Raw genomic sequence first — 16544 nt, 5'->3', positions numbered from 1 at the left:
TAATTCTCTTAGTTTTTGCTTGTCTGTAAAGGTTTTAATTTCTCCATTAAATCTGAATGAGATCCTTGCTGGGTAATCTTGGTTGTAGGTTTTTCCCTTTCATCACTTTAAATATGTCCTGCCACTCCCTTCTGGCTTGCAGAGATTCTGCTGAAAGATCAGCTGTTAACCTTTTGGGGATCCCTTGTATGTTATTTGTTGTTTTTCCCTTGCTGCTTTTAATATGCTTTCTTTGTATTTAATTTTTGCCAGTTTGATTAATATGTGTCTTGGCGTATTTCTCCTTGGATTTATCTTTGTATGGGACTCTCTGTGCTTCCTGGACTTGATTAACTATTTCCTTTCCCATATTAGGGAAGTTTTCAAGTATAATCTCTTCAAATATTTTCTCAGTCCCTTTCTTTTTCTCTTCTTCTTCTGGAACCCCTATAATTCGAATGTTGGTGCATTTAATGTTGTCCCAGAGGTCTCTGAGACTGTCCTCAATTCTTTTCATTGTTTCCTTATTCTGCTCTGTGGTAGTTATTTCCACTATTTATCTTCCAGGTCACTTATCCATTCTGCTGCCTCAGTTATTCTGCAATTGATTCCTTCTGGAGAATTTTTTATTTCATTTATTGCATTGTTCATCATTGTTTGTTTGCTCTTTAGTTCTTCTAGGTCCTTGTTAAACGTTTCTTGTATTTTCTCCATTCTGTTGCCAAGATTTTGGATCATCTTTACTATTGTTACTCTGAATTCTATTTCAGGTTGACTGTCTATTTCCTCTTCATTTGTTTGGTCTGGTGGGTTTTTACCTTGCTCCTTCATCTGTGTGTGTTTCTCTGTCTTCTCATTTTGCTTAACTTACTGTGTTTGGGGTCTCCTTTTCGCAGGCTGCAAGTTTGTAGTTCCCGTTGTTTTTGGTGTCTGCCCACAGTGGCTAAGGTTGGTTCAATGGGTTGTGTAGACTTCCTGGTGGAGGCGAGTGGTGCCTGTGTTCTGGTGGATGAGGCTGGATCTTGTCTTTCTGGTGGGCAGGACTGTGTCCAGTGGTGTGTTTTGGGGTGTCTGTGACCTTATTATGATTTTAGGCAGCCTCTCTGCTAATGGGTGAGGTTGTGTTCCTGTCTTGCTAGTTGTTTGGCATAGTGTGTCCAGCACAGTAGCTTGCTGGTCGTTGAGTGGAGCTGGGTTTTAGCGTTGAGATGGAGATCTCTGGGAGAGCTTTTGCCATTTGATATTACGTGGAGCTGGGAGGTCTCTGCTGGACCAATGTCCTGAACTCGGCTCTCCCTCCTCAGAGGCACAGGCCTGACATGTGGCCAGAGCACCAAGATGCTGTTAGCCCCATGGCTCAGAAGAAAAGGGAGAGAAAAAGAAAGAAAGAAAGAATAAAATAAAGTTGTTAAAATAAAAATTTTTTAAATTATTAAAAATAAAAAAATTTAAAAGTAGTAAAAGAAAAGAAACAAGAGAGCAACCAAACCAAGAAACAAATCCACCAATGATAGCAATTGCTAAAAACTAAAAAAAGAAAAACAAAAACAAAATGGACAGACAGAACCTTAGGACAAATGGTAAAAGCAAAGCTGTACAGACAAAATCACACAAAGAAGCATACACATACACACTCACAAAAAGAGAAAAAGGAGGGCTTCCCTGGTGGCACAGTGGTTGAGAGTCCACCTGCCGATGCAGGGGACATGGGTTCGTGCCCCGGTCCGGGAAGATCCCACATGCCGCGGAGCGGCTAGGCCCATGTGTGAGCCATGGCCGCTGAGCCTGCGTGTCCAGAGCCTGTGCTCCACAACGGGAGGGGCCACAACAGTGAGAGGCCCACGTGCCACGAAAAAAGGAAAAAAATATATATATCTATACATAAAAAAAGAAGAGAGCAACCAAATCAATTAACAAATCTACCAACGATAATAAACTCTAATTACTAAACTAAGATAAACATAAAACCAGAAACAAATTAGATGCAGGAAGCAAACCCCAAGTCTACAGTTGCTTCCAAAGTCCACCGCCTCAATTTTGGGATGATTTGTTGTCTATTCAGGTATTCCCGAGATGCAGGGTACATCAAGTTGATTGTGGAGATTTAATCCGCTGCTCCTGAGGCTGCTGGGAGAGCTTTCTCTTTCTCTTCTTTGTTCACACAGCTCCTGGGGTTCAGCTTTGGATTTGGCCCCACCTCTGCGTGTAGGTTGCCTGAGGGTGTCAGTTCCCCGCCCAGACAGGACGGGGTTAAAGGAGCAGCTGATGCGGGGGCTCTGGCTCACTCGGCTGTGGGGGGTAGGGAGGGGTACGGATGCGGGGCGAGCCTGTGGCGGCAGAGGCCAGCGTAACATTGCAACAGCCTGAGGTACGCCGTGTGTTCTCCCGGGGAAGTTGTCCCTGGATCACGGGACCCTGATAGTGGTGGGCCGCACAGGCTCCTGGGAGGGGAGGTGTGGAGAGTGACCTTCTTGTTCCTGAAAGCTGTGAGACTAGGAACCTGATAGGGCAGAAACATCTATGTACTACTGTTCACAGCCATGTCCTCAGAAAGTGCCAACAAAGGACATGCAGACAGGGGACATGTTGTAGAGTAAAGGGACATATGACAAGGGTAGTTCACGACTTCCTGGCAAAGGGAAACTGTGAGAAAGAAGCCAGTGTTTCATGGAGGCTGCTGTGCAGTGCTGTGGGAGCCACAGCCAGCTTCTTGCCCTGAGGCAGCCCAGCCAAGGCTGCAGGAGCAGGTGACAGCATTTGAGCCGACTCCTGAGGGACACTCAGGAATGGCCAGGTGGACACGGGGGGGGGATGGGCTGCAGGGCGGGCAGACGGGGCTGCCATTTCAGGCAGAAGAATCAAACAAGACAATAGATAAGGGAGGTTATGTGGACTTCTAGTCACTGTGGGAGACGGTCAATTTGGTTACTCTAAGAGTATTATATTAATGTTTGTTTGTTTTTTAAAAAGTCAGGTTTATTGAGGTATAATTTAAATACAGCAAAATTAACTCTTTTAGGTGTACAGTTTGATGAGCTTTGACAAATACATAGTTATCTAACTACTACACATTTGATTGCCATCACCCCCAAAAAGTTTCCTTGTGCCCCTTTATAGTCAGTCATCTCCCACATGCTTAGTCCCTGACAGCTGCTAATCTCATTTCTGTCTCTATAGTTTTGCCTTTCAGAATTGTAGTGTGTAGATTTTTTAAAAATTAATTTATTTTTGGCTGCATTGGGTCTTTGTTGCTGCATGCAGTCTTTCTCTAGCTGCGGCAAGTGGGGGCTACTCTTCTATGTGGTGCGTGGGCTTCTCCTTGCAGTGGCTTCTCTTGTTGCGGAGCATGGGCTCTAAGCGTTCGGGCTTCAGTAGTTGTGGCACGCGTATATTAATGTTTTTTAATGGATTTTAAGTGTTCAATAATCACATGACCTTGGTTCATGGGTTGGTTTGTATTGTCTCCATTAATTTTGAAAACACTTTGTTTGTATCTAGACTTTTGGATTTCACTAGTGCCACTGGCTATGAACACGTGGACTTGGACTCCTGCTTGCTCTCAGAACGGCCAAAGCTGGCTCTCCACGGAGAGGACGGCGAACTCCTGCCAGAGCCCCAGCCTTTACCAAGTCCAGTAAGAAGGGCTTTCTTTAATTCTATGGTTCAGGTCCAGTCAGAAAAAAAGAGCACCACCCAGAGGACATTAAAATGGGGACCTCATGATAAAGCCGCAGGAGCAGAGGGAAGAGCCGGGGCTGCCCAGGGAGCGAGTCTGAGCAGAGCGTCTCCCAGTGGGCGCTGGAGCACAGAGAAGACAGGCCCTGCCAGGGAGGCAGGAAGGAGGGAGAGACATGCGGCTTCTCCCATTCACTCTCCAGCCTCCCAGCACTGCCTTCCATTGGCTGGATGAACCAGCTGGAAGCCACTTTCCAAAGGAATCTGGGAGAGTTACAGGGTCACCCCTGTGATGAGAAGCAGTGGGGCAAGCGGGATGGCTGTCTGAGAAAACAGCGTATCAGACATGGCAGAGTGTCCCGAGCTGCAAGCTCTAATGCTCGGGTGCGTCTTTTGGTTGCCACACAGCCAGCTCTGAGGCAGAGGCTTTATAAGGACTCAGTATCACTTTGGATTTAGTCAGAAACATGAAAATAAGTATTTATATAGGCCATCGTACGTATCATTGTTGCTTTAAAAAAAAAGATGTGATTCATCTAGGAAAAGCCAGTTTGACCAAGTATTTTTAACAGCAGCCATTGTCAGTTTTCACTATTCTTTCCCTTTTCTGATTTCTCTACTTCCTTAGTTGAAAGTTTACCCTCTGATTTAGATGGCACAATCACACAAAAGCAGTACTGTGCAAGCAGGGCCCATCTTTGAGTTCAGGACAGTTGTCTTGGTAGCATCCGTCCACCAACCTGGAAAACTGAGTCTAAGGCCTCACTTGGTCCGGAGTCAGGGCACCTGGCCCTCAGGCCAGCTCCTTCTGGCTGCACCCGCTCCTGTCTGGGTGGAACTGGCTTGGCCTGTCACCTGTGGGCACTTACAGCTGCCCGGTAGTTGTGAGGCAGGTGCTCCTGTAACCGCTGACATCCTCAGGCCCTCCCCAGAGCAGGGGTTTCAGGGGCACAGGGGTGCAGAGCAAGGCCTTTGCCCCTTAGACCTGATGAAAATTCATGGGAATTTAGGTGAACTTGAGTGGGGCTGAGGTGAAAAACAAAGACTCTAATTGCCTTCTCAGAGAGATAAAGGGATATGTAGTAAACTGTTCGAAGCAAAGAAGGTAAAATCGGTGCTGTGTGTTTGTTGCTGGTGCTCTGACACAGTTGCTTCTGAGATGTTTCCCTCGTGGAAAAACGCGTCAGTGTTAGTGGGGGTCCTGGTCGTGTGTGGCTGAGAACCATGTGCATGTCTTACAGGAATTGTGTGCCGTGGACAGAGCCCCAGAGTACGTCCCCAACGCCCGCCAGTTCGGCCTCGCAGGAGGCAGCCACTTGGTGCTGCCCTTTAATCAGCTGGCTGTCAGAAAGAGGTAGGCATTGCTCTAACGTCCTCATGAGGTATCTCACTGCTAGATGAGTCCAGGACGTATTCTTCAGCAATGGGTCTTTTCTAGAAGAAGCTTCCTGTGTTTCACCATGGAGTGTTCAACTTGCCACCACAGGGCAGCAGTGAGAAGGCAAAGAGGGGAAGGCAGCCTCTGTGGACCTCAGATGCTTAAACGTGATTAAGTGGGGTGCTGTGGTTTGTCTTTACCCCATCTTGATGATGGCTGGTTGCTGCCTGTCTGTGTGTATGTAGGAAAGCATGTAGGTATCTAAATCCCCCTTCCTTCTGGAATCCCAGGTTCTCTGTATCTATCATCTGGCCTTCGAACCCCATTCTACAGTAAGTATTCACTAATCTGATGAAACTGCCTACCCAAACTTTCACTGTGCCCCCAAATTCCTGGTGCCACACCCACACCAGTCTGCACGTTCCCCCGGCCCTCACACATGCCTGTCCCAGGTACCCTTCTCCGTTCAGTGAAGCCAGCTCACATCCCAGGGATCTCATGGCCGAGGACCCACAGTCCTCCCTGCTCTTCCTGTGGCTCAGCCCTGAGGTCCGCACCTGCCACGCTCTTGTGCCTCTGCCGTGTCATCTGAGCTCACCGCCCCAGTACACATCTCGGCTCAGCGTCTTCTCTCTGCAGCCCCTGCCATCGTTCCCCATGAGTTCAGCAGCCGCCCAGCACCTCATCTTTGAGGTCCTCTGGCTTAGATCTGTCTTTTCGTCCTTCCCTCTGAGCCACCCTCTCCCACGCTCACACCCTTGAGTACTACATAAGTACCCACCCCACCTCCACAACCTCTACCTTAAGCATCCTACGAAACCCTCTTCCTCCTCCTTACTTCCGGCTCCAGCAGTCCCTCAACCGCATCAAGACCCCTGAGCCCTCATGCTTTCTCAGCATCATCACCCTTTTTCTATCTCCCACAGCACAGTTTACCCCCTTACCCAGATAGGTTTGATGCCTTTATTACAGGTATTCCTCTGCAAACTCCCTTAACCCTCTCCTCTTCACTGTGACCCCAGGTAAAGCCCATACAGGGCCTAATCCATGCCAGAACCCAAGCTGGTGGTCAGGGCTGCAGAGATGCGTCTCTTGTTTCTACCTGGTTTGACTTTAAAGCTGTGGCCACAGATCTCAGATGGAGCCTCCAAACTCCAAATGTATGGGAAGCCAGTATACGTCTCTAATAGCTTCACATTTTTTATTTTTCGCAGCTGCTTCTCTTCTTTCAAAACTATGCATCCCCACAGCTCCCTTCATGCCCCAGCTGCTGTCTTGCGTCACTGAGAAGAGCGAGCCCGTTCTGTCCACCATCAGAAGGAGCATCCTGCCTCTGTCCCCCCGCCCCTCCCCTGCCACATGGAGGAAGGGTCCTCGTCTTGCCCACTGGAGCTGTCACCCCTCCTCCCAGGACACGGGCAGCATCCATTTCTCCCTCTTTCGTACCTGATCCTGTCAGCACACAGAATCACCTCCATCACCCCGTCATCAGGGAGACCAAGGAGCAAACACTTGTACCAGAGACCGTCTCGGTATTTTACACACAAACCCCAACTTAGTCCTCATAATTATCCTGTGAGGAGGGTATTATCTTCATTTTATAGACCAGGAAATTGAGGCACCTGCTCAGACTCCCACCCAGGTGCTTGTGACCACTGCGCCGACTTCCTCTCTAGGAGTTCCTAACTTTTAAAACAAATGCTCTGGTACACTGCACATCCCAGCCCACCCCACTCAATATCCTGGCTCTGCTTCACAGTGGAACATCTTGGAAGAGTTGCCGTACGTGGCTGTCTGTCTTTCCCCACCTCCCATTCCCTCCTCTCCCCACCCGGTCAGCCTCGCCTCGCTCCTCGCCAGGTCGTCGGAGCCCTGCTGCGGCCACGTCCGTGCGTGGTGGTGCCGCCCCCTCCAGGCGCTCAGCGGCATCAGCGCCCCGGGCCCCTCTGCGTCCTTCACAGCCGAGGCGCCACGCTCCCCTCACCCCTGCCCCGCCCGCTGCTCAGTCTCCTCCTCCGGCTCCTCTGCTATCAGAGGGGGCAGCGCCCCTCCCACCTCCCCTCCACGGCGCCTTCTGTGTTCCAGTGGCTGTGAAATGCCATCTATTCGCACCAGCATCCACATCACTAGCTCTGAGCTCCACCTAGAACTCGGGCTGTACACCCAACCACCTGGACATATCCACGTGGATGGGGACAGGCCTCTCAGCCTCAGTGCACCCAGAGAGAATTCACCGTCTCCCCGAAACCTGCATTTCTGTAGGCGTCACCACCATTCACCTGGCTGCCCAAGGCCCACATCTAGAGCTTGTTCCTTTCCTTGCTCTCCAAATTCAGTCCCTTAGCAAGTCCTGAGGCTTCTTCATCCAGAAAATTTCATGTGTTAACTAACCTCCTCCGCGTTCCCGCCCCCCAACCACCCTGGTCTGAGCCCCAACCTGGCCTCTGTGGACTCTTGTAACAGCTGCCAGCCTGACACCTGCTGTCACCCTGGCCCCATCTGATTTGCTTTTCGCATCACAGGTTCTTTTTAAGATGTAAGTCCAGCCATGCCCATCCCCCTTCTTAAAACCCTCCCGTGACTTCCCACTGCACTTAAACTGAAATCCGCCACGCTCTCCTTCCCCTGTCCCCGTGTGCCTCAGTGACCCTGTGCTCCCTTCTGTGGGAAGACACCCAGACGAAACCTTCCTCCACCTCTATGTGGGGCCGTCTCCCACATGGCCCCCTTGGGGATTCCTGGCCGACCACCAGAATCAACCGGTTGTTTTCACATACTCTGCACTGTCTGAAAACGAAATGCAGGCCTTTCCTGCAGACGTCTGTGGGGCTTCCTCCTGTCTTTCCTTCAGATCTCAGAAATAACCATCTTTCAGAGTCGCCTGCCCTGACTACTTAATGTAGCCACCACTTGGGCCTTCACATGCCCCAGTTTTAACCCTCTGATATATTTCTGGTATTAGTTTCAGTGGGGAAGGGACCTTCCTCGGTTCACTGCTTGATCCTCTGCTCCTACAACCGTTCCTGGCAGGTGGAGGTACGCAGTAACCATGAGTTGAATGAATGGATAACAAGTAAATGAAGGAATGAATGACCTGAGATGTTAAATATAAATGTTGAAACACTTATTGGGGTCTCTCTTTGAGGTTAAAGAGTAAAAGTGAAAGCATATCCCTGAGAGCTGAGCTCTTGCTTCCCTCCAGGTTCTTGGTCCAGCTAAGTATCCGAACGTTCGCCTCCAGTGGCCTGGTTTACTACATGGCTCATCAAAACCAGGTTGACTACGCCATGCTGCAGCTGCACGGGGGCCGCCTCCACTTCATGTTCGATCTTGGGAAGGGCAGGACAAAAGTCTCGCACCCTGCGCTGCTCAGTGATGGCCAGTGGCACACGGTACGCTCTCAGGAAGCTGTGATCACTCGTTCTGAGTTTTGCTCCACGTGTCCCTAGTGTCCACTCCATTTCACGGTACTGGGATCATCCCCTTTGATTTCCAGCTTGCTTTGTGTCTGACATCTGCCCCATAGAATGTAGACTCCTTGCGGGCAGGGACCTTTTCTGCTTCTGGAAATATCCCCAGGGCCTCACTCAGTGCCTGACACTTAGTAGGCACTCAGCAAACATTGGTAAATGAAAAAAAGGCACCAGAAATGTCCTTGGCTTGACGAGAAGTAAATCAAGCCCAGGGTGGCATGAATGGGCCAAACCTGACATCATGGCATTTGTGTTCTTGTGACTAGAACTCTGGAGCATGCCGTATTCCTTTTTTTTTTTTAATTTAATTTGTTTTTTTCTATACAGCAGGTTATTAGTTATCCATTTTATACAGTGTATATCAGTGTATACACGTCAATCCCAATCGCCCAATTCATCACACCACCACCCCTCGATCCCCACCACTTTCCCCCCTTGGTGTCCATACGTTTGTTCTCTACATCTGTGTCTCAGTTTCTGCCCTGCAAACCTGTTCATCTATACCATTTCTCTAGGTTCCACATATATGCGTTAGTATACAATATTTGTTTTTCTCTTTCTGACTGACTTCACTCTGTATGACAGTCCCTAGATTCATCCATGTTTCTACAAATGACCCAGTTTCGTTCCTTTTTATAGCTGAGTAATATTCCGTTGTATATATGTACCACATCTTCTTTATCCATTCGTCTGTCGATGGGCATTTAGATTGCTTCCATGACCTGGCTATTGTAAATAGTGCTGCAGTGAACACTGGGGTGCATGTGTCTTTCTGAATTATGGTTTTCTCAGGATATATGCCCAGTAGTGGGATTGCTGGGTCATATGGTAATTCTATTTTTAGTTTTTTAAGGAACCTCCATAGTGGCTGTATCAGTTTACATTCCCACCAACAGTGCAAGAGGGTCCCCTTTTCTCCACACCCTCTCCAGCATTTGTTGTTTGTAGATTTTCTGATGATGCCCGTTCTAACTGGTGTGAGGTGATACCTCATTGTAGTTTTGATTTGCATTTCTCTAATAACTAGTGATGTGGAGCAGCTTTTCATGTGCCTCTTGGCCATCTGTATGGCTTCTTTGGAGAAATGTCTATTTAGGTCTTCTGCCCATTTTTGGATTGGGTTGTTTGTTTTTTTAATACTGAGCTGCATGAGCTGTTTATATATTTTGGAGATTAATCCTTTGTCCGTTGATTCATTTGCAAATATCTTCTCCCATTCTGAGGGTTGTCTTTTTGTCTTGTTTGTAGTTTCCTTTGTTTTGTAAAAGCTTTTAAGTTTCATTAGGTCCCGTTTGTTTATTTTTGTTTTTATTTCCATTACTCTAGGAGGTGGATCAAAAAAGATCTTGCTGTGATTTATGTCAGAGTGTGCTTCCTATGTGTTCCTCTAAGAGTTTTATAGTGTCTGGTCTTACATTTAGGTCTCTAATCGATTTTGAGTTTATTTTTGTGTATGGTGTTAGGGAGTGTTCTAATTTCATTCTTTTACCTGTAGCTGTCCAGCTTTCCCAGCACCACTTATTGAAGAAGCTGTCTTTTCTCCATTGTATATCCTTGCCTCCATTGTCATAGATTAGTTGCCCATAGGTGCATGGGTTTATCTCTGGGCTTTCTATCCTGTTCCATTGATCTATATTTCTGTTTTTGGAGCACACTGTGTTCTAACCGGCTCCAGGCTCAGCCTCCTCTCAACACCAACTGTGTGAAAACCTGAGCCATACCTTTAGGATTTCATTCAGGTTATTACTGCTATTTCTCAGATTCCTTAGAAATTATGCATGTTTTCACATCGCTCTAGGTCAAGACAGAGTACTTTAAAAGGAAGGGCTTCATGACAGTTGATGGCCAGGAATCGCCCATGGTGACCACAGCGGGAGATGCTACCACGTTGGATGTGGAAGGAAAGTTGTACCTAGGAGGCCTTCCCTCCGAGTACAGGGCCAGGAACATTGGAAATGTAAGCAGCATTTTCTCTCTGGGCCCATTTTGCCTTTACTGTGGTTGTGTTTGTTTTGTGGAGGAATATATTTATGTTTAAATTATCTTGTTTGCGCCCAGGGCTTGGCTGCAAGATGCAAGCCTTTCAATCCACATTCCTAGATTGTGTGTTGGAGCTCCTCATTGAAGCCCAACCAGCCTTCCTGCTGGTTAGTTAACAAACAGTTCCCTTTCTACAGCCACTTAGCCCCAGTACAGTGCAGGAAAGTCTGGCAAATTTGTATTTGCAGATTAGAAAACCCCACATTCTTAATTACCCCACATTCTTAATTTCCATAATACTTACTCAAAATAATATAAAACCCTTTTACTACATTATAGTAGCTTTAAGTTAAGACATTCATGTGAAGTACTGTGGCAATTAGATTTTTAAAACCGAAAGGCAGTATTTTAATGTGTTTTGTTGACGTGTAGGGAAAATTTGTGCTTGCCCTTCTCACTGTCCTCACCATCATCTACTCCTGCATCATTTGGCTTAGATCACCCACAGCATCCCTGCTTGCATTGGGGAGGTGACAGTGAACAGCAAACAGCTGGACAAGGACAGCCCAGTGTCTGCATTTGCAGTAAACAGGTGCTATGCAGCAGCCCAGGAAGGAACTTTCTTTGAAGGAAGTGGATATGCAGCCCTTGGTATGTATAATCAACAATCTCGAAAGAAATCTCTGGGACGCACCTGCACTCCTAAGATGATATGGGTCCAAGAACTATATGATAGGACAGGACCCACTGCACAAGCTGCAGCAAGACCATGTTTCGTGAAATGTTGTAGTGTATTCTGGTTTCTCAGCTTCTAGCGTAAAAGCCTTCTCACCTCTTATGCTATCCAGGTGGCTTCCTCCCACCAGGGGTGGTGCCATTCCAGACGGAGTGCAACGTGTGGTGCTGGTTTCATCTGTACTTTCCCCAAATTTACATAAGGCATACTTTCCCTGTCCAAGTTAATTAGGACCTTTGAATTCAAAATCAGTAGCATAAAATGTCTGGACCAGCCAGCCAAATGTGAGTCAGATTTGATGAAGAAATTAACCCCATTTAGGTTGTTGAAATATTAATCAGTTATAAGTAGAGGAATGTAAATCTCTAAAATGCCTTAGAATGTAAAGTCCTCAAGGCTTAGAACTATCCCTTGTACTATATCTTACATTCTCTCCCCATTTTAGATGTTTGATTTGCTGATTAACTTCCTGTTTGCACTCAGAACCGTGCTTCTCTGGCCCTGTTCTTTCTATCACAGAGAACTAATTTCTGGGCTCCTTTGCCCTGGCTTCCAGGAAGGCTCTAGTGGAAGACTGAGGTTGGGAGGGAGGAGGGGAAAGCCAGCAGGCTTCCTTCCTTCACTCTGTGCTTCCAAGATCTAGTTAGCACCACCTTCTCCCATTTTTCCTTCAGCCCTGGGCACGGTAACAACTGCCTGCTATTGCTAATATCCCTAACCTATCTCAGCTTTTTTATCACCTGAATGAAAAATTCATTCAATTAAAAAAAAGCCTAGTGTGGACTCCGACTAATATACTCAGCAAATAATGACATACCCAGTAAGTAGATATTGGGAAAATAAAGTGCATTCTTCCTGGATAGATGATGATGGAGTTACACGGATCAAATCCCTTGTAATTTTTTTTTACCCACATGGCTGTATGGCTGTAGCTGGGAGGATGTGCCTACCTCAACTTTAGTCAGCTTCATCCTACAGAGGTGCAAGCTGAGGCTCGGGGGTTGGAAATGACTTGCTGGTGGGGGTGGAGCTGGATTCAGAGAAAGAGGTGGAGCCACCTCTCCTGACCCTCATCAGGAGCCCAAATGCACAGCCAGCCAGCCCAGCCTGAGGCCATTCTGAGCCTGGGCCTTCCTGGGCAGGGCAGGCCTCACCACCAACTGGGGGTCTTCCTTGGTTTTTCAGTCAAAGAAGGCTACAAAGTACGATCAGATGTGAACATTACGCTGGAGTTTCGTACCTCCTCAGAGAATGGTGTCCTCCTGGGGATCAGCAGTGCCAAAGTGGATGCCATCGGATTAGAGATTGTAAATGGCAAGGTGGGTGCTGAATCTGGATGGGGTCCCCCCGCCTCACCCCAGTGTCAGAGACAGAGCAGTTAAAAAACAGTAGACATATCTAGAACCAAATTTCCAATTATTCACTTTAGTGGAATGGAGAAAAGGCTGATTAATATTTAAAAAGATAATTCTAAAAAAGCTTTTAAAAAATAATTTCTTTTATATTTTCGAAATTAAATGTAAAGCAAAACTGCAACTACAATACAAAAAACTTTTTTTTCCCCTGAAAACCATCTGAAAGTAAGTTACCAACCTAATGCCCCACTCTCCCTAATATTGGTTAACTTTTTATTTGGAAATCATTATAGATGATAGAAGCTGCAATGTAATGTACAGGGAGGTCCTTGTGCGCCCTTCACCTAGGTTTCTCCAGGGTTAGCATCCTGCATAACTAGTATATCAAATCTATGAAACTGACATTGGCTCAATCCGCAGAGGTTATTCAGTTACGCTAGTTATACGTGTTTACCAGAGTGTGTGTAGCTCTTCACAGTTTTATCACACGCGTAGCTTCATGTAACCACCACAATCAGGACAGTGGTACCATTACCACAAGGCTCCCTCAAGGCACCACCTCCATATCCACGCCGACTCTCCCTGCTTCCCTCACCCCTGGCAACCACTGATCTGCTTTCTGTCGCTCTGATTGTTATTTCACAACTGTTACATAAAGTAAGTCATGTAGTATGTATTCTCTTGAGATTGGCTTTTTACAGTCTCATTTCCTGGCAGTTCATCCAGGTTTGTTGTGAATGTCGAAGACAGTTCATTTCTTTTTATTGCAGAGTATTCCATAAGATGGATGCACAACAGTCTAATTTTTTTAATACAAAAACATAATTGTTTTCTATAACTTCCTTATCCCCAGAGGGCCAGATGAGAACTTGGGAAGGTCTGCTATACCACTCATCAGACATGGGGAGTCAAGGTGGTGGTCTCTCGGGTCCTCTCTCTCCCTAATGCACTTTTACTGCACTGTGGTCAACTCATGTTGTGGGACTATGATGCTTGACTCTTCCTGAGCTACTTACTGCCTCCTAGAAGGCAAGGAACAAGTCTCTTGATTCTCCCAAACTTATTAGCTTGTTTCTCGCATTTCCCTACTTACTCCCCACTGGGACTTTGGCCCCTAGGATATCCTAGAATGGGGGTGGGGAGGATACAATAAGTCACAAGTCCTTCACCTCTTCTCCCCCTTTATGTCATCTTCATGTTGAAACAAAAGTGCCTTTACATCCTATTGCTGACGCTCTGCACTGTGGCTTATAGCCAACATCTTTTCTTAGCTGTACTTCAAAAGAATTTTGAAAATTTTTTTATCCATTTGTACATTTAAAAATTTTTTATTTTATTTATTTATTTTTGGCTGCGTTGGGTCTTTGCTGCTGCGTGCGGGCTTTCTCTAGTTCTGGCGAGCGGGGGCTACTCCTTGCTGCCGTGTGCGGGCTTCTCATTGCAGGGGCTTCTCTTGTTGTGGAGCACAGGCTCCAGGCGCGCGGGCTTCAGTAGCTGTGGCTCACAGGCTCTAGAGCACAGGCTCAGTAGTTGCATCTCATGGGCTTAGTTACTCCGTGGCATGTGGGATCTTTCCAGACCAGAGCTCGAATCCGCATCCCCCACCTTGGCAGGCAGATGCTTAACCACTGCGCCACCAGGGAAGCCCCATTTGCACATTTTTATGTGACATCTGAAAAATGTTATCATAAGTGTAAGTTGCAAAAATGTAATTTCTGACGTACTGTATATTTTACTTCTATTATTAGCTTATTATTTATTGTTCTTTTAAAAATATTTCTGGTGGTTGCCCAAGTCTTTACAGTATATCTCTTTAATTTGTCACAGTCTACCTTGAAATGAGTAGCTTCACATATAGCATAAGAACCTTACAACAGGATAGTCACAATTCTTCCCTCTCACCTTCTGCAGGTCTCCAGTTTTTTGTGCTACCACTTGCTGTAGTAGAGCATCTGTGGTTTGTCAGAAGGGAGTTAGTAAATGTTCCTTCACAGGTGCTATAGCAACTTCTAGGAACTGACACCCTCAGTAAACCCATGCACTCCTGTTGTGCTGAAAATGAGGCACTGATCTGAGGCTGCAATGCTAAGATCGTGGCTCAGGCTTGTTCCCATGGAGGTGGGCATTTTCCATTCTGAAACCTCGGGCATAGGATAGCATCAGAATCCTTAAGAGGCTATTTTTCAAAACCATTGTTTGTTTTTCATAGTTAGCCCTCCTTTTTAGAAGAATGCTCTGATGTTTTGCACTCCAAGAACATTATGTGAATGGACTGGTTTCCTTAAATAGGGAAAAATTCACCAAGATATTTGCTTGTGTCTATTGTTTGTTTAGCTCTTGTTTCACGTTAACAATGGTGCTGGTAGGATAACGGCCACATACGAACCCAGTGCTCCCAATACTCTCTGTGATGGAAGATGGCACACACTTCAGGCAAACAAAAGCAAACATCGCGTGGTTCTGATTGTCGATGGGAATGCAGTTCGAGCTGAAAGTCTACACACCCAGTCTACCTCTGCTGACACCAACAATCCCATTTATGTTGGTGGCTATCCTGGTGCGTATGTCGTCTGCTCTGCTCATTCACTTTTGAGGGGCATTGCCACTGGGGAAAGTCTTAGTTCATGTGGATATAGAATAGGGATGAAGAAAAATACATGGCTTGGGTGATAAATCCTTTACCATTTTAGAAAGTCTATTTCAAATTCCTAGGAATTCTTGGAAAAATTAAAATAATCTACACATATAAGGTAATCACTAGGTAAGACTCCGAGAACATCAGATGTGATGTACAGGAAGCTGGATGACTTCACTGAGAAACATCTTCTCAGATGACCCCCAAGTTGGGAATCATTTTAGAGGATAAAAAATGTGTCTTATCCTCTCACATCGCTTTTTGGATTCAAATTATGCATTCTAGATGTTCCAAGTAATTGATACAAACGTTAATAAAATAAAAATCCCTTTTATGACTTTTTAAGTCACTATACCTTAACATTGTTTATTAATAGTTTTCTATGAATTCTGCTATCACTGAAGCCACTTATGTAGAAAAATATTCTTCTAATTTTGATCTGGAAACCACAAGAAGTTATTTTTGTTCCTGTTGTGCTACCTATGTTATTTAGCAAAATTTAACACTATCTTCTCTTCTTTCCTAAACAGCTGATGTAAAGCAAAACTGCCTGAGCAGCCAGACCTCCTTCCGGGGCTGTTTGAGAAAACTCACTCTAGTTAAGGGCCCACAAGTGCAATCCTATGACTTCAGCACAGCTTTTGACCTACAAGGAGTTTTCCCTCATTCCTGTCCTGGGACTGAGTCCTGAACTTTGGGGAACTCCTCAATTGGGAATCATCATTTATATTTTGAGGAAAATTATTTGGTGGATTAAAACCTTTAGTTCAGATTTCATTTCCAACTCAGGTTAAATGTTTCCAGAGAGAAATTTTTTTCTCTAAAAACTCTAAAACTAAAACCACATGTACAACAAATACCTCTATTAAATAGTTTAAAATGTAAATTGAATTCACTGGCTCTTTCTTTAAAGTTTTTTAAATGAAACTTTTAAAATGTTGAATATTCTATTGATTACTTGACAGTATTTCATGTTTTGCATTTTGAGCTTTTAAAAAATAAAATATCACTATAGACGATAATAGATTAGAGCAGAGTATGAATACTTCCATTTCTTTATCAAGATTTTAAGCTCCAGTTCCTAAAAAGAACATGTATTCAATAATACTACTGGGTACGTTCCAGCTGAGGGCACCAGCTGTTTGCCCCAAAAGCACTTTGAACAGACTCCAGCAAGTCACAGGCAAAGGGAACACAGGAAGAAGGCAGAGCCTCCTCTAGCTATATCCTTGTTTGGTAAGGACCTAACCTAACAGAGTATTTTGCAAGACAAAAGAAAAGAAAGTGGCATCATAACTAGTTAGTTCTTCCTTTACTGTTAATTTTATTTTCA

The 16544-nt window shown here is 45.7% G+C and overlaps 1 protein-coding gene across 1 annotated transcript in view; it reads left to right on the top strand.

The window, feature by feature from the left end:
- The window catches only part of LAMA1 (laminin subunit alpha 1), a 152786-nt gene extending 136721 nt beyond the window's left edge, over positions 1–16065 (top strand). The window contains exons 56-63 of the mRNA XM_060170511.1: positions 3478–3613; positions 4896–5008; positions 8235–8424; positions 10304–10462; positions 10983–11136; positions 12407–12540; positions 14911–15133; positions 15742–16065. Of these exons, the coding sequence (XP_060026494.1) occupies positions 3478–3613; positions 4896–5008; positions 8235–8424; positions 10304–10462; positions 10983–11136; positions 12407–12540; positions 14911–15133; positions 15742–15902 (1270 nt within the window). The 3' untranslated portion in view covers positions 15903–16065. The remainder of the gene's footprint in view (positions 1–3477; positions 3614–4895; positions 5009–8234; positions 8425–10303; positions 10463–10982; positions 11137–12406; positions 12541–14910; positions 15134–15741) is intronic.
- The last annotated feature ends 479 nt before the right edge of the window (positions 16066–16544 follow it).

Source organism: Lagenorhynchus albirostris, chromosome 14, assembly GCF_949774975.1.
Source record: "Lagenorhynchus albirostris chromosome 14, mLagAlb1.1, whole genome shotgun sequence".
Taxonomy (NCBI): Eukaryota; Metazoa; Chordata; class Mammalia; order Artiodactyla; family Delphinidae; genus Lagenorhynchus; species Lagenorhynchus albirostris.
The sequence above is the reverse complement of the archived record's forward strand: the minus strand, read 5'-3'. Positions and strand labels throughout refer to the sequence as shown.